At 42.2% G+C, this 20764-nt stretch overlaps 1 protein-coding gene across 1 annotated transcript in view; it reads left to right on the plus strand.

Annotated features, from left to right (window-relative positions):
* The window catches only part of MPC1 (mitochondrial pyruvate carrier 1), a 43227-nt gene that overhangs the window by 8728 nt on the left and 13735 nt on the right, over positions 1 to 20764 (plus strand). Inside the window, exons 2-3 of the mRNA XM_029594112.1 lie at positions 8800 to 8803; positions 19209 to 19305. Of these exons, the coding sequence (XP_029449972.1) occupies positions 8800 to 8803; positions 19209 to 19305 (101 nt within the window). The remainder of the gene's footprint in view (positions 1 to 8799; positions 8804 to 19208; positions 19306 to 20764) is intronic.

Genomic DNA, 20764 nt, shown 5'->3' on the forward strand with positions numbered 1-20764 from the left:
AGGGAGCAGAGAGCTCCCAAGCCCCAGCCATCTCCTCAGTCAACTCCATGGATGGGGTTTTGACTGGGCTGTGGGGGCATAAGCCAGTTGCTCATAACTTGGGATGATGGTCGGTGGCAGGCTGTGGTTCTTTGCGAACCGTGGCTCAGTGTAACTTTGGACCAGCGGAATTTGTCCATGTCTGCCGGGGTACCAATTAAATCTATTGGGTGTCCCACCAAACTGCCCTCTGTACTCTTTTTTTTTTTTTTTTTTGGGGGGGGGGGGGCTAGTAGTGCATCAGGAGGTGCTACAAGCAGAGCTTTCCTCCATCTTAATGGCCAGATCAGTCGAGCCTGTACCACCAGGGCAAAGAGGGCAGGGATTCTACTCCAGGTATTTTCTGATTCCAAAGAAAACAGGACGAGACTGTCCCATTCTAGACCTGAGAGTCTTGAGCAAGTTTCTAAAAAAAAAAAGTTCAAGATGGTTTCCCTGGGCATCTTGATTACCCCCCCCCCTTTTTTTTTTTTTTGCAAAAAGGGGACTGGCTATGCTCCTAAAAGACGCATACACCCATATCAAGATCTTCCCCGGTCACAGTAAGTATCCCCGATTTGTGGTGGGAAAACAGCACTTCCAGTACCGGGTGTTGCCGTTCGGGCTCACGTCTGCCCCACCGGATCTTCACAAAAAGCCTGGTCATGGTGGCAGCGCACCTCTGCAGACTGGGACTGCATGTTTTCACGTATCTGGACAATTGGCTGGTCAAGAGCATGTCTCAGGCAGGGGCCATCTGATCCATACGCTTGACCATTTGGGTGTTGGAGTCACAAGGGTTCGTTTCAACTACCCAAAGTCCCATCTCAGTTCTTCAAATCAGTTGGACTTCATAAGAGCCCTGCTAGACACTGCTCAAGCCAGGGTTTTTCTGCCGCGCCAGAGGGCTATCACTCTGGCAACCCATTGCAACAGAGCCAGCAGGTTTCAGCCTGGCACATGTTGAGACTTTTAGGTCACATGGCCATGACCGTTCATGTCACTCCCTTGGCATGCTTGCAATTGCACAGAGCCCAGTGGACCCAGAGGTTGCAGTGGCGCCAGGCCACCCAGAGCCTCCAAGCTTGCATCTGAGTCATCCTGTCTCTGTGGGACTCTTTGTCCTGGTTGTGGGTACTCTCCAATCTGGAATAGAGGATTACTTTTTGGAGTCTCCCTACTCAAATTTTGCTAACCACAGATGCATCTACCCTGGGGTGGGGAGCTCATGTAGATGGGCTCGGCACCCAGGGATTGTGGTCTGCTCAGGGATGTTCTTGTCAAATCAGCTTCCTGGAGCTTCAGATTATCAGGTAAGCGCTATAGGCTTTCAGCTGTTCAACAAAGTTGTCCTGATCCAGACCTACAACCAAGTAGCCATGTGGTATGTCAATAAGCAGGGAGGCACAGAATGGTACCTCCTGTGTCAGGAAGTGGTCCAGATCAGGGCCATGTACCTGGCCGGAACAGAGAACTTGGTAGCAGACAGGCTGAGTTGAGCCTTCAAACCTATGAGTGGTTCCTGGACCAGGGGATAGCAAATCAAATTTTCTGACTCTGGGGAATCCCGGATGTAGATCTGTTTGCGTCCCCCTGCAACAGGAAGGTGCCTCTGTTCTGTTCCCTGTTCAGGTCAGACGGTAAACCAACCTTGGACACCCTTGCCCGTCATTGGGGCAGAGGTCTTCTGTATGCATATCCTTCGATCCCTTTAGTGGCGAAGACTCTCCTCAAGCTTCGTGAGGACAGAGGGACTATGAGCCTCATAGCCCCTCATTGGCCAAGACAGGTCTTGTTTCCATTCCTGTGGACGTTGTCCATCCAGAAACCGATCAATGTGGGAGCTTCCCCACATCTCATTGCACAAGATCAGGGCAGGCTTTGGCATCCCAATCTCCAGGCCCTGTCGCTCACAGCCTGGAAGTTGAGAGGTTAATCCTGCAGCCATTTGATCTTTCAGAGGATATGTTTCTGGTCCTGGTGGCTTCCAGAAAGCCTCCCACTAGAAAGTCCTATGGACTGAAGTGGAGGTGGTTTTCCATGTGGCGTGAGCAGAAGGCCCTAGATCTGTTATCCTGCCGCCCCCCCTCCCAAAAAAAAACAAAACTGTTTGACTACATTCTACACCTCTCCGTCAGAGTTCATTTTAGTGCGATTTGCGTATACCACCACGGTGTAGATGGTACACTCATCTCTGTTTCATGTGAGGCCTGCTTCAATTGAAGTCCTCCCAAGGCCTCCTGCTGTCCCTTGGGACCTCAACGTGGTGTTGGCTCAGCTGATGAAAGCTCCCTTTAAGCAGCTGTGCATCTGTGACCTGAAGTACTGACCTGAAAGGTCATATTTTGGTGGCAGTCACTTCAGCGCACAGGGTCAGTGAGCTCCAGACCATAGTGATTTATCCAGCTTTATACTAAGTTCTGTCGTGACAGGGTGGTCTTGCGTACGCACCCTAACTTCCTGCCTAAGGTGGTGACTGATTTCCATCTTAACCAGTCAATTGTCCTGCCAGTTTTCTTTCCCAGGCCCCATTCGCACTAAGGTGAATGAGCACTGCACAGTTTGAACTTCAAGTGAGCCTTATCCTCTGCCTGGAGCGGACAGAAGTCCATAGACAGTCCACCCAACTTCTTAATTTTCTTTTGATAGGAATAGATTGCGCATTGCTGTTGGCAAACAGACAATATCCAATTGGCCAGCAGATTACATATCCTTCTGATATGCCCATGCAGGACTGCATCTTGGGGTAATGTCAAGGCTCATTCTTTTGGAGCCATTGCAACATGGGTGGCCCACTTGCGAGCATTTCTTGTGGAGGAGAGCTACAAGGTTGTGACGTGAAGTTCTCGTCACGTGTTTATTTTATACTACTGCCTGGATAGGGATGGCCGATGCGACAGTAGGTTCGGCCAGTCTGTCCTCTGGAGCCTGTTTGAGGTGTAGAACCCAACTCTCCCAACCTGGGGCCTGTTTGGGTTCAGGCTTTCTCCCCCCTCTGTTACCAACAGCACTGGTGTTGTGCCTGTTGGCACCTGGTTAGGTGTCTGCCGGTTCCCTTTTCTGTTGGAGCAGCCTGTAGCTAGGGATTCACCCATGTGTGAGGACTGCCATCCTGCTTGTCCTCGGAGAAAGCAGAGTTGCTTACCTGTAACAGATGTTCTTAGAGGACAGCAGGATGTTAGTCCTTCGAAACTCACCCGCCACCCCGCAGAGTTGGGTTTCTCTTATTTTTATTTTATTGTAATTCTGTTTCGAGACTGAAGAGGGACCCTGCGGGAACACATGGTATAGGGCGTACTGGGCATGCTCAGTGTGCCTAGTCAAAGTTTTTTTGTAGAAAGTTTTCCGCATTGGGCTCCATCTGATGATGTCACCTATGTGCGAGGACTAGCATCCTGCTGTCCTTGGAGAATACCTGTTACAGGAAAGCAACTCTGCTTTAGTTTCTTCCACAATACCAAATCGGGGGGGTGTGTCTGGAATCATTAACCCATTAACATAGAATACTTTTCCTAGCTGAAAACAAGACCAGGTTGTGTTCTTAGATATTTTGATGTTCTTAGATGATGTCTATGAAAAACTAAAGGATTACTTTCATGTAAATGTGGCATTTAAGTTCTTTGCCCAGGAGTGCATCTAGTCTTGCATTAAAAGCAGTTTTGCATTTGCAGCCTTTTGTTTAGTTCTTCTCTAGGGAAAAGCTTGACATAAAACTAAGAACTGTAGGCAAACAGTACCTCCCTAATACAGACCAGAAAGTTTTTGAAATTTGAAATGGACTTTATGGTGTTTCTAGTGTTTTATAATATTGTCAGAACATACTTAACAGGCTACAGAACAGTTTACAAAGATGTATACACTGTGTGATAGATATTCATGTCCCCATTTTAAAAAAATCATTTTAGGTAAATCTGAAGTGTTCTGTAAAGATGCATGAAGTATAATAATTAGATGTATAGTATGGTTATATCCAAAAAACAGCAGGGTAGGCGATCCAGTGAAACCGTAGGTAAGCAACAAACAAGGGATGCCACAAGAGTGTCTTTCTCAAATTTAATCAAGGAGACGTAAAAAATTATTGCCCGACTCTGGCCGAGTTTCGCCACATGTGGTGGCTGCCTCAGGGGCTACAAACAAACATATAAAGTGTTTAATAACATAAATATAAAACATAAATAATTAAAACAAATTACAATCAAAAAATAATTAAAATCAAAACATCAGAAAACATAAAACCAATACATAAATAAATACATAAATAGAAGAAATCAAAAATGACAATGGGAACAATGAAAAGGACCAAAATTCAAAAGCAGCACCAACTGAAATAAAACAGAGCAAAAAATCAGCAGATAGTACCTGAATAATCTGAAAACAATGTTCAAGCGATGGTCTGGATAGAGTCAACAATAAAAATTCATCTGTATTGGAATAAATAAAGGTCAGCCATAAAGCATCAGAAGAAAAACATCAGTATCAATTAGAATCATAGAATACCCCTTAATTTTAGGAATACATATTTTTAAAAGGAAACAATTCTCAATGCACAAAAATAATTTGGAACAAAAAGTGTTTCAATGCCAGACTAAGAGTATGACAAATCTTGTATGTATATGTATTAAATGTATATAAGAAATGTATCTAACAAGCAGTTCAACCACACGTGGAGAGCAAATGGGTTCTGTGAGTGAAAGTGAATCTTTAATTGACTAAAAAAATGACAGCATATCCTGACTGCAACAGCTATATTAGCTATATTAGTCTCATCTAGTTGAAATGTTTATAAACTACTTATATGACAAGCCTTAATTTAATATATATTGCCAAAAAAGGGGGGGATCCGATCTAGGAATAGCATCTATTGACATAGGGGGGGGGTAAACAGAAGGACTGAACTAACGTATTACATAAAACAAATGAAAAACAGATGGAGGAAAAAATGTTTTAAATGAATACCCAGTGTACCAATTTACCAATATAAGTGAAAAGTATTGTGCTGACAATAAATGCGGGGTGAAAAACGACTTATATTTAATGTATTCGCCAACAGTGTGTATCTCCTCTCAATGATAAATAAAAAGTGAGTGCCGAAACAAACGCCATTTTGAGCCTAAATTTGGCGCCAAAATTGTGCGAATCAATATAAGGGTGAGGTTAGATCACTATCGTAAATATGAGGAGGGGTTCTCTATTGAGAGTGTAATATCATGAATGAGGGAAAGGTTATCTATTGACAAATATATCGAACGGTGTGCATGTGTATAAAAGAAGGTTTTTAAGGATTATTGCACTTTGTTATAAATAATACTTTACGATAGTGATCTAACCTCACCCTTATATTGATTCGCACAATTTTGGCGCCAAATTTAGGCTCAAAATGGCGTTTGTTTCGGCACTCACTTTTTATTTATCATTGAGAGGAGATACACACTGTTGGCGAATACATTAAATATAAGTCGTTTTTCACCCCGCATTTATTTTCAGCACAATACTTTTCACTTATATTGGTAAATTGGTACACTGGGTATTCATTTAAAACATTTTTTCCTCCATCTGTTTTTCATTTGTTTTATGTAATACGTTAGTTCAGTCCTTCTGTTTACCCCCCCCCTATGTCAATAGATGCTATTCCTAGATCGGATCCCCCCCTTTTTTGGCAATATATATTAAATTAAGGCTTGTCATATAAGTAGTTTATAAACATTTCAACTAGATGAGACTAATATAGCTAATATAGCTGTTGCAGTCAGGATATGCTGTCATTTTTTTAGTCAATTAAAGATTCACTTTCACTCACAGAACCCATTTGCTCTCCACGTGTGGTTGAACTGCTTGTTAGATACATTTCTTATATACATTTAATACATATACATACAAGATTTGTCATACTCTTAGTCTGGCATTGAAACACTTTTTGTTCCAAATTATTTTTGTGCATTGAGAATTGTTTCCTTTTAAAAATATGTATTCCTAAAATTAAGGGGTATTCTATGATTCTAATTGATACTGATGTTTTTCTTCTGATGCTTTATGGCTGACCTTTATTTATTCCAATACAGATGAATTTTTATTGTTGACTCTATCCAGACCATCGCTTGAACATTGTTTTCAGATTATTCAGGTACTATCTGCTGATTTTTTGCTCTGTTTTATTTCAGTTGGTGCTGCTTTTGAATTTTGGTCCTTTTCATTGTTCCCATTGTCATTTTTGATTTCTTCTATTTATGTATTTATTTATGTATTGGTTTTATGTTTTCTGATGTTTTGATTTTAATTATTTTTTGATTGTAATTTGTTTTAATTATTTATGTTTTATATTTATGTTATTAAACACTTTATATGTTTGTTTGTAGCCCCTGAGGCAGCCACCACATGTGGCGAAACTCGGCCAGAGTCGGGCAATAATTTTTTACGTCTCCTTGATTAAATTTGAGAGAGACACTCTTGTGGCATCCCTTGTTTATAGTATGGTTATATGCCAGTGGTTCCTAAACCTATCTTGGAGGACCCCCAGCCAGTCAGGTTTTCAGCATATCCACAATGAATATGCATGAGGGATATTTGCATGTACTGGCTCTATTGTATGCAAATATATCTCATGCATATCCATTGTGGATATGCTGAAACCTGACTAACTGGGGATCCTCCAGGACAGGTTTGGGAAACACTGGTATATGCTTTTTGTTCAACAAGGTTTGGTAACATTAATTCAGAAAGTGTAGTGCAGTATTTTAGCCTACTCTCTGTTTAATTTCAATTTTTATCTCTTTACTGTTAGGCAGTTATGTTGTTGTATAGTGTGCACTTCAACTATCATTTCTTATTGGTGCTTAATCCTGTGAGATCTCCATCTGAGTAAGAGCAGGCCTAGCTAGTACTTCAATGGGAATGTCCAAGAATCATTACATATTGCTGGAAATGGTGATAGGGACAGTATTTCCCAACCTTTTCATGCCCAAGGCACACTTGCATTAATAAAAATGTTGTGTGGTATGTCAGTCTCCATGGAGCAGGCAGTGTAGATATGAGGAAGACTTGTGTCGCCAAAAGAAGAGCTAGGGAAGTGCTGAAAGCCCCACCAGTCTCTTCTAACTTTTAAAAGAAAGGGAGAGGGGGCAAAGATGCATATGAACTTTTCACAATGCACCAGCTCTTGCAGGAGAAAAAAAGTTGACGTGGTCGGGCAGCCAGCTCAGTTACCTTGGCAGCCAAAATTCCTTCACTACTGCTGCTGCTCCCAACACTGAAAATGAGTCACATCCAGTGCTCACTATACTCTCTCTGTTTCTTAGCCTGGGTAGAAAACAGATCTGAAAGACTCGGGAAAGATGAAGAGGTGCTCTGTGCACTTAAAGCAGATCTCAGCTATTCATTTGTGCACTATATACTGCCCATTAATTACTACACTCTAGGACTCGTGCTGTTAGGAAGAAGAGGCATGCACAATTTCCCATGTTCTCAGAAAGAATTCCTATTAGTTTTAGTTTAAGAGCCACCACTGGTGCCTCTTGTTGATGCAAGGTGCTGTGAGAACAGAGCCCAGGTGCTGGTCTGGTTCATTGCACACCAGACAGTGGTAACTTTCTTTTTCTGTGGCACACCGGATCAGGTCTGAAAGCACCCTAATGTGTGAAGGTACACTGGTTGGGAAACACTGCATTAGGGCATCTTGCATCTGACCCAGATGGTGCCCACATGTGATGTCAAGATTTTAATCTACAGTCCTATCTGCTTTGTGGACATTAATGTGTAGTAGTAGTATCCAGATTTTATGGATAAAGGCTAATATAGTTTGTTCTTGTCATATTGAAATTCCTCTTTCATGAAAAACCTAATTAGGCTCAGAAAATCTCTGCTTCTTTGCTTTATTTTATACATCCCTTTAAAGCTAGTTAGTTTTGTTTTGTTTTTTATTTATTTATTTAATTTTATATACCGACAGCCGTTTGTACATTGTGCCGGTTTACAAGTAACTTACAACCATAAGATATATAGGCAGAAGCCTTTACAAATAACAGTATGTAACATAAGTGCAGTAACAGAGCAAGAAACTAAATAACTTAGGGAGGGAGGGGTAGGGGTATTCTATATTGTTGTATTCTATATTGTTTTTGTGTATTGTGTATTTTGTGTATTGTGTATTTTGTGTATTGTGTATTTTGTGTATTGTGTATTTTGTGTATTGTGTATTGTGTATTTTGTGTATTTTGTGTATTGTGTATTTTGTGTATTGTTTTTTTTTTGTATTTTGTATTGTATTTTGTATTTTTTGTATTTTGTATTTTTTGTATTGTATTTTGTATTTTTTGTATTGTTGTATTCTATATTGATTGTACACTGCTTTAATTGATGTTTGGGCCAGATGATGATAATTTTAAATAAAGCAGCACAATATGTTTGCTGAGCTATACCAGTTCATGGCTGTTATAAAACTCATTTATATAAAATGTTCGTATATCATTTTCCACCCGAATTTTAGCAGAAATGTTTGACAAAGATTTTGATATTTGACCTGAGCAGTTTGTTCACTGCTGTTGCACAGCTCAGTCTATGAATCAGACATTTAGATTACTGGATTTCTAAATATCTGTTCTTTTTCAGACCATCCAGTTTTAATTAGAAGAGCATTGTCATTTTTCATGGATCTCATTCAGAAAAGTTTATCATTATGTTTAAACAAAAATATTTATTAAAAGGAACTAATTATCTTGTTTTGCTTCCCTTTTATTTTCTTACATGAATGGTGAACCTTGCTGACAACTAAAATCCAAAAAATACAAGCACGGTAAGTAAGGAGAAAAACTACTTAAGGTGTTAGACATGCTCTGTAATATAAGAACACTTTGTTTCATAGGCACTGTCCTCTCTTGACTGGCAGGAATCCCTCAATGATCAGCTCAGTTTTCAGGCACATCTCCTCAGTGCGAAGCATCTCTTGTTTTTGCTCTGTCTATCCATCCTTATGCAAGCATCGAGGACTGTTTCTATGAATGGATTTCCCTAAAATTTGGTAGATGGATCTCTTCCTGAGGTGGGGGGTACTCCTGCCAAATCTTAGCAAAATCTTGTGCAAGAAGAGTCCTCAAATGCGGTAGGAGAATTTGTATTACTCCATCTCATCTGGAATGGTTTACTATAACCCTTCATTTTTCCTATGTATCCCTCCTGCAAACCATCCTCCTATTTCCCCTTTGTTCTGTATCACTGCCCATCTGTATTCCTCCCCAATTTCATCTCGTCTTTTAATACTGCTTTACTGGTCTCCTCCTTCCACAAGTGGTAGCTTGCATTGATGGCTTCCACCTCCTACACAGGTAGGCATCCTTTTCTTTTCTCACAAGCTAGGCCATCCATCTCCTATTCATGCACAAACTTACGATGGCTGCTGCCAACCACAGATGGCAGGGCCAGAACTGATGAGCAGTGCACCTAAATTGATAACTACAGTATGCTTAAAAAATACATACATATGTGGTTCTTGAGTAAATTCTAAGATCAGTTCTAAGAAAATTAAAGATCACTTTATCTTTAAAATAATTGCTGGGGGGGGGGGGTGTCACAAGATGCTGTAGGATTGGGAGGACATGTTTCTGTTCTCCAGGGACCCTCTCCCTCCATACCTATGTTTGATCATTTCAAGCCGTTTCTTCAGCCTTGAAGACTACTAACTGCTGAGTGCTCGAGTGGAGATTGACAACCATAACTTCACTACGGCTATGTTTTTTCTAAATCCCAAGAAAAGAAAGAGATGAGCAAAAGGGAGCAGAATCCAAGATGGTGGACGCCAACATAAACTTCAAACTTACTAATTTCCAATAACATTTTGGGGAAACAGACCAGTTTCTCAGAGCTGGAGAACATGTGCAAAGCTTGGAGGCCATCCTTGCCACCTTCCAAGCTTCAAAAAAACATTCTGGGAAAAGTAGAGAACTTAGATTCTGGGATTCTGACTAACCATAAATTGTTCTGTCCGGATTGATCTTGTATCTTAGATTTATTTCCATTTCTGGACTCATGGCCGACTCAGGAATTGGGCTTATCTCCTAAACACGGCCAATGAAAGTGGAGCATGTACACTGCTTGGGGCAGATGAGACCAAAAAAAGCCCAGTGCCTAGAGTGATGATTCTGTGAATACTGAGTTTTGTTTATAAAACTAATTTACTTCATGTTTATCAGAAAAAAGGTGAATCTTTGTATGAGGGAAAAATGCTAATGTTCCAAGACTATTCGGTGTCAGTAGCAATGAACCATAAGCTTTTTTGGCTGGCTTGTGTTCAACTGACTAAATTGAAAATTCGTATGATGCTACGTTTTCCTGCCAGGCTCAAAGTATCCCATAAGGGACACACTTCATTCTTTGATAAAGTAGAAGATGCATGAACTTTTCTACAAAATTTGGGAGATTCTGGAATTGGACTGTTGTCATCATTACACAGGATATGTTTATCTCCCACATGCTCCAGCAATATACTACTTTTTTTTATATTTTTCTTCATGGACTATTATGCTTTACCAGCAATGCATTTTTACATTCTTTTGAGCTTGAAGATGGTCTCAATGGTTTTGATTCTACATTATTCTTCATAAAGAGGACCCTGGAGAAGGACCATCGCTAGGTAACAAGAAACTGGAGGGGAGTGGAGTAGATGTAACTCCGTTTACAGAAGAGAATGTATGGGAAGAGCTAGGAAAACTGAAAGTGGACAAAGCCATGGGGCCTGATGAGGTTCATCTCAGGATACTGAGGGAGCTCAGAGATGTGCTGGCAGGGTCCGCTGCGTGACCTGTTCAATAGATCCCTAGAAACAGGAGTGGTGCCGAGTGATTGGAGAAGAGCAGTGCTGGTCCCACTTCACAAGAGTGGGAGCAGAGAGGAGGCTGGAAACTACAGGCCGGTTAGCCTCACCTTGGTGGTAGGAAAAGTAATGGAGTCGCTGCTGAAAGAAAGAATAGTGAACTATCTATAGTCAGAAGAATTGCTGGACCAGAGGCAGCATGGATTCATCAGGGGAAAGTCCTGTCAGACAAATTTGACTTTTGATTGGGTGACTAAGGAATTAGATCGAGGAAGAGTGCTCGATGTCATCTACTTGGATTTCAGCAAAGCTTTTGATACGGTCCCGCACAGGAGGCTTGTGAATAAAATGAGAAGCTTAGGAGTGAGTGCCGAGGTGATGGCCTGGAGTGCAAACTGGTTGATGGACAGAAGACAATGTGTGATAGTAAATGGAACTTACTCTGAAGAGAGAGCGGTGTTAAGCGGAGTGCCGCAAGGATTGGTGTTGGGACCAGTCCTGTTCAATATCTTTGTGAGTGACATTGCGGATGGGATAGAAGGTAAGGTTTGTCTTTTTGCAGATGATACGAAGATCTGCAACAGAGTGGACATGCTGGAAGGAGTGGAGAGAATGAGACTGGATTTAAGGAAGCTGGAAGAGTGGTTGAAGATATGGCAGCTGAGATTCAATGCCAAGAAGTGCAGAGTCATGCATATGGGGTATGGAAATCCAAAAGAACTGTGTTTGATTGGGGGGGGGGGGGGGGGTGAAGGGCTGATGTGCACAGAGCAGGAGAGAGACTTTGGGGTGATAGTGTCTAACAATCTAAAGTCGGCGAAACAATGTGACAAGGCGACAGCTAAAGCCAGAAGAATGCTGGGCTGCATAGAGAGAGGAATATCGAGTAAGAGAAAGGAAGTGATGATCCCCCTTGTACAGGACCTTGGTGAGGCCTTACCTGGAGAACTGTGTTCAGTTCTGGAGACTGTATCTCCGAAGGGACAGAGACAGGATGGAGGCGGTCCAGAGAAGGGCAACCAAAAAGGTGGATTTTCTTCATAGAATGACTTATGAGGAGAGATTGAAGAACCTAACTATGTATACCCTGGAGGAGAGGAGGAGCAGGGGTGATATGATACATCCTTTCAGATACTTGAAAGGATTTAATGATCCATGGTCAACAACAAACCTTTTCCATTGGAAAAAAATCAGTAGAACTAGGGGCCATGACTTGAAGCTCCAGGGAGGAAGACTCAGAACCAATGTCAGGAAGTATTTCTTCACGGAGAGGGTGGTGGATGCCTGGAATTCCCTTCCGGAGGAAGTGGTGAAGGCTAAAACTGAAGGATTTCAAAGGGGCATGGGATAAACACTGTGGATCCATAAATGCTAGAGGATGGGAATGAAGTGAAGAGCCATGGGGGTGGATTACTGGAGTGGAGGCTACTACATGGCGATTGCAACCCTTACTTAATAAGCCTTCGCAAGGTTAATGCAACTCCAACATTGCTCTCTGCTTCTACAGCAAGGAGAAATGTGAAAAAGATGATTTGCATTCAGACAACAACCAACAAGGACTGAACTTCACAATCGGGGTAAACAAGCACGGGGGTAGCTTGCTTAATACGGCGGTTACTACCCTAAACCAATTAAGCCTGATACATCACTTTGAATGCATATATAGCGTTGCTCTCTGCTTTGGCAGGGGGAAATGTGGAAAAGAGGATTTACATTCAGACAGCATCCAACAAGGCAATGATCTGTGCAGTAAACAAGCATCGGGGTAACTTGCTTGATGCGGCGGTTACTACCTTTTAACCATTAAGCCTTATGCTTCACTTTTGATGCAACTCCAACATTACTATCTGCATCAATGGCAGGGGACAGCAGGAAACTTGAATCAAACAGTTACCAACAAGGGCCCTGAAATTGGTGGTTGGTTGAAACAGATAAGTATGGGGAAATAAGTGTAGGAGCTTGCTGGGCAGACTGGATGGGCCGATTGGTCTTTCTGCCATCATTTCTATGTTTCTATATTTTATTAAATGATTGGAGGGAGAGGATTCCCTTGAGAGTGGGACCTAGTGGTGATCTGACGTCTCTGTCCAAATATATAGGAGTGAGAGACAAGAATAATGTAAGGGATTTAAAGCGGATGATTTTGGGTGGGGTGGGGTTTTCAAGTGAGCAGTATTTCTTACACTTAGGGATAGGACTCACATCTGATTACCGTATTTTCCGGCGTATAAGACGAGTTTTTAACCCCTGAAAATCTTCTCAAAAGTCAGGGGTCGTCTTGTTCGCCGGATGTCGTCTTATAGGGCGAATAATTACCGTATTTTTCGCTCCATAAGACGCACTTTTTTTCCCCCAAAAGTGGGGGGAAAATGTCTGTGCGTCTTATGGAGCGAATATAAAAAAAAATAAAAATCTAACAAACCCCCCCTCAGACCTGCCAAATTAACTTACTACAACCCCCACCCTCCTGACCCCCCCAAGACCTGCCAAAAGTCCCTGGTGGTCCAGCGGGGGTCCGGGAGCGATCTCCTGGACTTGGGCCGTCGGCTGCCAGTAATCAAAATGGCGCCGACGGCCCTTTGCCCTTACTATGTCACAGGGGCTACCGCTGCCATTGGTCGATCCCAGTGACATAGTAAGGGCAAAGGGACGTCGGCGCCATTTTGATTGCTGGCAGCCGACGACCCAAGTCCAGGAGATTGCTCCCGGACCCCCGCTGGACCACCAGGGACTTTTGGCAGGTCTTGGGGGGGGTCAGGAGGGTGGGGGAAGCTGAGGGATTAGTTTTAAAGGGTCGGGGTGGGTTTTTTTGTTTATCAGCTCGGGCGCAGCTGATGATAAAAAGAAACAAAAAAAAAAAACCGATCGGGCCGGACGAAAAAAAAAACATGATGTGAACCGGAATCAGAACCGATTCCGGTTCCGATTCACATCTCTATTACCGGTACCTCCTTCTCTGCCTCTCAGATCTCGCACATGCACGTCTGCGCCACTTCACTGCAGTCCTAGGAGCGAGATCTGAGAGGCAGAGAAGGAGGTACCAGTAATAGGATACAAGGGTGGGCCAGAGGGATGCGTTACCGCTCTGATAGTCTTGGAGACAGGGAGGGCTGGGCAGGCAGGGAGAGCTGACCAATCCAAGCAGGATTTGTATACAACAACCAGTCAATCGCCGGTAAGGTACATCACTTGCCGTGATTGGCTGGTTGTTGTATACTGAGTACCACATACAGTATGGTTATGTAGTGACACAGAAGGGTAGTCTTATACGGCGAGTATATCCCAAACTCTATATTTTAACTGGAAAAGTTGGGGGTCGTCTTATACGCTGGAAAATACTATTTATTGGAATCTGTATGTTTTTTTAATCAAGAAAAGAAAAATAATTTAGGTTGTCTAATCTGGGGGACACGGCCTCATCCTTAATTCTTTGCTTTTCACTGCTTCCTTTGACTCCATGCACTCTGGCTAGAACAACTAGAATCTTGACTTGGAATGTAGGTGATATAGGATCTGTCATTAAAAGATACCAATTATTATGGGCAATGAAATGATTTAAGACATTTTCCTGCAGGAAACCAAACTTTCAGATATTGAGTACAGTAAACTATCAAAATTGGGTGGGAGAAGCGATTTACACTTTCTCTGGGCACTGTAGGTCTGGGGTAGACATTTCGATTGATTCCATTTCAGGTGACACAGGGATATCGGGACTCTGGTCGTTAACTGATAGTTGAGGGCCAACGTTTTGGAAACCCATAGTTCTTGGTGTTATAAATGCATCTAATCTTTATACATGGATTTTTTTTGTGAAATTTATTAATCTCCTTATGCTGTATCCTCGTATACTAATTATATTGGGTGGCGATTTCAACATTACTTCTGATTCTACTATAGCTAAATCTCCCTCAAGACCTTTAGAATATATGCACCATCATAACTTATCCCCTATGTTTTTAATTCCTTAAATTTGATTAGAGGAGTCTATTTCCTACTAAAAGAGACTATTCCCACTTCTCAAGGGCACACAAATCCAAATCTAGATTGGACTATTTCTTACGATATGTTAATAGTTTTTTGCAAGACTTAGGCTTGGAAATTGGTCCATTGGCAATTTCAGACCATGCCCTAGTGTGGGTGGATATGGAGAGCTTTGTTCCTGAGTCTCAAATGTGAATATAGATAGGCTCACTTTTGTGAACTTTTACTAAATAAATGGAAAGGATTTGTAACATCTAACAGACTACATCAATCAGACCTCTTATTGTATTGGGAGACAGCTAAGGCATTATTAAGGGGGGAAATACTTGCCTATACTGTTTGTAGGAAGAAGCAATTGGTGAAAGATATATTGCGATTGAAATACCAGTTACAGCGTGGTTGAGGGGTTCTTTTATAAGCACACTTAACGCTAATGGAACACAATATATAGCCACACAAATTAAATTGAATACTCTTATTCATTAAAAAAAAACCAAAGGGGCTCCTTTTATTATAAACACAATTTTTTTTTCCTATATGGGAACACATCTGGGCGAATGAAGGCAAATTTAGTAAAACAAAAGATGGGGAAAAGCTATATAATATCTTTGAGAAATGATTAAGGCATATACGAACATTCTAATGAGAAGCCATATGTATATATTTTTTTATCATTTCTATAAAAATGTATGCACAGCTGAAACTGACAATTTATCCGCTATGGAATGGGTTACTTCTACGACATTGGTCTTTGTCTGTTTTGCGGCGTTTGGAGATATTCGTTCGACTGTTTGCTTCTCCTTTCAGAAACCTATGGATTAAAAAGGTTCTGCTGGCAAGGCTTATATTACATTACTGGATACAACCAGTCATTCCATCTGTTGCTTTTTAGAGAAATAAAATACAGTTTATTATTTATGAAACACATTTCTAGTAGAACATTGAATTCCATGAGGAAGAAATTGCTCCTGGACCTATGGCTACTTTAAATTTCAAAGCACCCTCACAGGGCTCGAAGCCAGATTTTGAATGACTTTTAGTTGAGAGTTATGTATTAGATGAGCCTTCTTTGGACTTTTGTTTTTCAGTCCACTGTATGGACTGATCCGTGGTACTACAGGAATGAAAATTAGCAGGTAAGAACCAATTTTCCTTTCACCATCGCCTTCTTCAGCCTCTCTCCCCTGCTGCTTTTAAAAGCCAGGACATGCATATGTAGGAGTTCATACATAATAAACAGGAGCACGAAATGGGGTCTCTTCTTCTTTTCAGTCAAACTGAAATGTAGGATGCTAGAGAGGAGAATACAAGCCAGTGACAGAAAGTGTTAGAGGCGTAATACAGCTGTACTAGGAAGACTGGAGAAACCTTGTATAGAGCAGCCATATTTAGAACCCTAACATATGTCCCCAGGGTGGCTGAATGTTTTGGCCAACCTCATTCGTTTTGCTGACTGGATTATGACAAATTTTGTGGAAAGACATGGGAGAAGGGCATGGGTTTTGGATTAAGTAGGGCACTTAGAACCCAAAAAGAAGAAAATAATGCGTGAAATAGCCTACTAGAGGAATTGGTGGAGGCCAGTACTGTAATGGAATGTAAACATACTTGGGTCAGATTGGAGGGTAGTGGTTGGAACAGGTTTGAGAGGTTAGGTAAAAGATGTGGGGGAGCTGGTTGGTTTAATTATGGGAATTTACAGTATATATTAATCTACTCAAGGTGGTAGACAACTAGGCAGTCTGGATGGGCCACTTGCTCCTTATTTATTTATTTGTTCAGTTTTATATACAGTCATTCGGTGCAGCCATCATAACTGTTTACAAAAATCAAACAGAGAATAAACAATTAAAACATAGTTGCATAAATTAATAGTGGGAGAGAAGAAGGGATGGGGGAGAGGTTGGTGGTGAAAAAGGAAGCCTAAGGAAATGAAGGGAAAAGGATTATGGTAACAGTATTTGTATTTAATCATCTTCGGGATGGTCTTCTAGCGTTGTTAATTATAGGTTCATATTGCTATTATAATGGTTGATGCCAGATGTTATTTCAGTATCTCTTACCTGCCATCATCTATGTAACTGCGGTAAGTAATATTCAAGTCGGAGCACCACCAAGGCTAACGGCAAACCCCAAGCCATCAAAGATGCTTTGACCCATTCCAGGTTTTATAGCTTGCAGCACAAATCGTCCTGGGATCCTACTGCTGCTTTTGTAAGCATAAAATATGCTGTACAAATCTTATATAAAGATGAAAATTGAAATACCAAGAATTGGGCCAGCCCAGTGATTCAGTTTTGTGGGGTGTTGTGGGCCCTTAGTCAGAGGAACAGGATTCTGGAAACCATGCTGGAGTGCCCTCGCAAGTTACAGGCATAGTGCTGGGCCCTTGATCTTAAGATACAGGACACCGGCCACAGTGCAGCACCACATAGTTGGTGGGGTGTTACACTGGGGAAACACCATTCATGGTTAGTGCAGAGGAAGGGGGTCTTGGTTACTACTCGAGGTGATACCCAGTGGCAGGATTCAGGAAGCAGTTCAGCACTTGCTCTCTGATGGCTTGGTGTTAGTTGACAAGTCTGTACCACGTTTAGGCTGTTGATATCTAGAATTGTATATTACCAAGGCCTCTCTGGTATCTGGTGAACTGTGTATTAGTGAAAAAATACAAACTTATCAGATTTTGGTGTTTGTAAATAATTGAAAAGGTAAAAAGTGATTTTTAATTAGTAAATTGAACAAATGTGAATCAGTCAGAGTAAATTCCCATATACTTATTTAAAGGCTGTGTTACAATTTTAGTAACCAAGGGTCCACATTTTGCTACCAGTTTTTATTATTGAAGACTAAATATTAGAAGTTCTTATTACATTGATTCTGTCATGAAATAGTACTTCTAACTTCTCAGAAGCTCTTTGTTACAATATGGGTGCAATAATGCACCACAGTGTTTGGTTTTTAAGAATCTTGGCTCTTAATGCAGTGAGGCACAAAGGCCAAAACCAAGTGCTTTCAGCTCCCATAAAATGAAGGGAACTTCTACAACAGTGCATGTTGCCTTGTGGTTTTTTTAAATATGTTTTTGAGACTAGTTAATTTAGAGATCTTACTTTTTAAATAAGGTTTATTTGGGATTTTTTGTTTTATTTTTTGCAAACACTGTCGGGTAGATTTTCAAAGGGGTACGCGCGTAGGATATGCGGGTACCCCTCGAAAACCTACCCCAAACCCCCCCCTGCGTGCGCAGAGCCTATTTTGCATAGGCTCGGCGGCACGCACAAGCCCCAGGACGTGCGTAAGTCCCGGGGCTTGCATGGAGGGGCGTGCCCGGAGTGACGTGGTGTTTTGGGGGCGTGTTGCGCATGACGCGACGTTTAGGGGGTGGCGCCGTGGGTGTGGTTTCGGCCCGGGGGTGTGGCCGCGGCCTCCGGACCAGCCCCCGGGACCCGGAACACGGAGCGGGGCAGCCGGCCGGCGCACGCAAAGTTACGCCTGCTTCCAGCAGGCGTAACTTTGCCGACAAAGGTGGGGGGGGGGGGGGGGTTAGGTAGGGGAAGGGAAGGTGTGGGGGGGTGGAAGGAAAGTTCCCTCCGAGGCTGCTCAGATTTCGGAGCGGCCTCTGAGGGAATGGAGGCAGGCTGCGCGGCTCGGCGCGCACAAGGCTGCCGATTTTGGGCAGCTTGGCATATGCTTTCTTTCCTTGTAGCAGGAAGCACTGAGAATAGGATTTGAATATTCTTTTGTACATCTTGTAAAAGTTATCAAACAGGCACTGTCACAGACTACTGGAGGACTGGAAAGGAAAGGTCCTCTGGAAGGGCATACTTCATTCCTGAGGATGAAAGAGGTCCGAGGGGGGTGATTTGGAGAATATTTTTCCATAGAACCAGAATCTCCAGACCTTTTCGCAGAAGCCAAAGACTCATCAGACTCAATCTTGACATGAAAGAAGGCAGATGCCAAGTATGTCCAGGCTGTTCTGGCATACAACCAAAGTCTAGCTGATACACTAATCTATGGCTGCTGAATCTGCCAAGATCTTTCTAGAAAGATCTGGAAAACATGCTTGTTGGCACCTTCAGAATGATGGCACCCATGTATATAAGTACATAAGATTTGCCATACTGGGGTCAGACCAAAGGTCTTTCAAGCCCAGTATCTTGTTTCTAATGGTGGTCAATCCAGGTCACAAGTAACAGGCAGGAAAATGAATGTAACTCACAAACTGCTTTTTTTTTTAAATATTTGTTACAAATAAGCAACTTCACTTTTCCTTGAGACCCACAACGTTTGGATAGATTTTCAGGTTATATCTTATTATAAAAGTATGTATTCTAAGCACAGCTCCAGAATGCTTTAGGTCTCTTTCTAAATTGTCATCTATGTCTCCTTTCTCCTCTTATTACAGCACTTCTGGGGACCAGTGGCCAACTGGGGACTCCCTATTGCTGCTATCAATGACATGAATAAATCACCAGAGATCATTAGTGGTCGAATGACATTTGGTAAGAGTTTATGAAATTGAAACTGGGTAAATGGGAATATTGTTCATTGAATTTTCTTCATGGGTGTAACAGTTGTAGAAAAGGGATATGAAATCTATACATTTTATTGGGTAAATGAAATGACATGCCTTTGAAGAAAACTAAATATACACTGTGACACAACTACTATTAGCATCTATACAAAAAAATTTAAAGTTTTATTTTCTGAAAGAATTCTATATCAAATTTGCGGAAGAAACAAAATTATTCAGAGTAGTTAAAATCACAAGCGGATTGTGATACATTACAGGAGGACCTTGTAAGACTGGAAGATTGGGCATCCAAATGGCAGATGAAATTTAATGTGGACAAGTGCAATTTAGGGAAAAATAACCCTTGCTCTAGTTACAAGATGCTAGGTTCCATATTGCAGCAGTCAAAAAAGCAAACAGAATGTTAGGAATTATTAGGAGGGGAGTCTACTAGATAAATGAAGCTTGACCGACGTGCCGCAAATGCGCAGTAGAGCACGTCGGTCAGATCTTGCCTGTAACAAAAATGGCGCTGGGAGGAGCAGTAGCAGCGAGGAGAGTTAGCGGAGGTGAGGGATGGCGGCGCGCGAGGGAGGGAGGAACCTCCCCCGGAGATCTTCCGTTTGTGTCATCCGAAGGGGCTGAGGGGAGGGGGGAGAGAGGAGGGAGTGGCTGAGGGAGGAGAGGGGGAAGGTGAGAGGGAGGGAGGGAGACTAGAGGGGGGAGGTGGGAGGGAGAATAGAGGGTGAGGGGAGAGAATGAGGGGGGCGGGGGGAGGAAATGGACTGAAAAAAACATTTTAATGTAGCCCATTGTTACGGGCTTAACGGCTAGTGGTTAATAAAACGGAAAATGTCATAATGCCTCTATATCGCTCCATGGTGAGACCTCACCTTGAATACTGTGTACAATTCTGGTCGCCGCATCTCAAAAAAGATATAGTTGCGATGGAGAAGGTACAGAGAAGGGCAACCAAAATAAGGGGAATGGAACAGCTCCCCTATGAGGAAAGGCTGAAGAGGTTAGGGCTGTTCAGCTTGGAGAAGACGGCTGAGGGGGGATATGATAGAGGTCTTGAACGAGTAGATGTGACTCGGTTATTTACACTTTCGAATAATAGGACTAGGGGGCATTCCATGAAGTTAGCAAGTAGCACATTTAAGACTAATCGGAGAAATGTCTTTTTCACTCAACACACAATAAAGCTCTGGAATTTTTTGCCAGAGGATGTTGTTAGTGCAGTTAGTGTAGCTGGGTTCAAAAAAGGTTTGGATAAGTTCTTGGAGGAGAAGTCCATTAACGGCTATTAATCAAGTTTACTTAGGGAATAGTCACTGCTATTAATTGCATCAATAGCATGGGATCTTCTTAGTGTTTGGGTAATTGCCAGGTTCTTGTGGCCTGGTTTGGCCTCTGTTGGAAACAGAATGCTGGGCTTGATGGACCTT

This window comes from Rhinatrema bivittatum, chromosome 3 (assembly GCF_901001135.1).
Source record: "Rhinatrema bivittatum chromosome 3, aRhiBiv1.1, whole genome shotgun sequence".
Taxonomy (NCBI): domain Eukaryota; kingdom Metazoa; phylum Chordata; class Amphibia; order Gymnophiona; family Rhinatrematidae; genus Rhinatrema; species Rhinatrema bivittatum.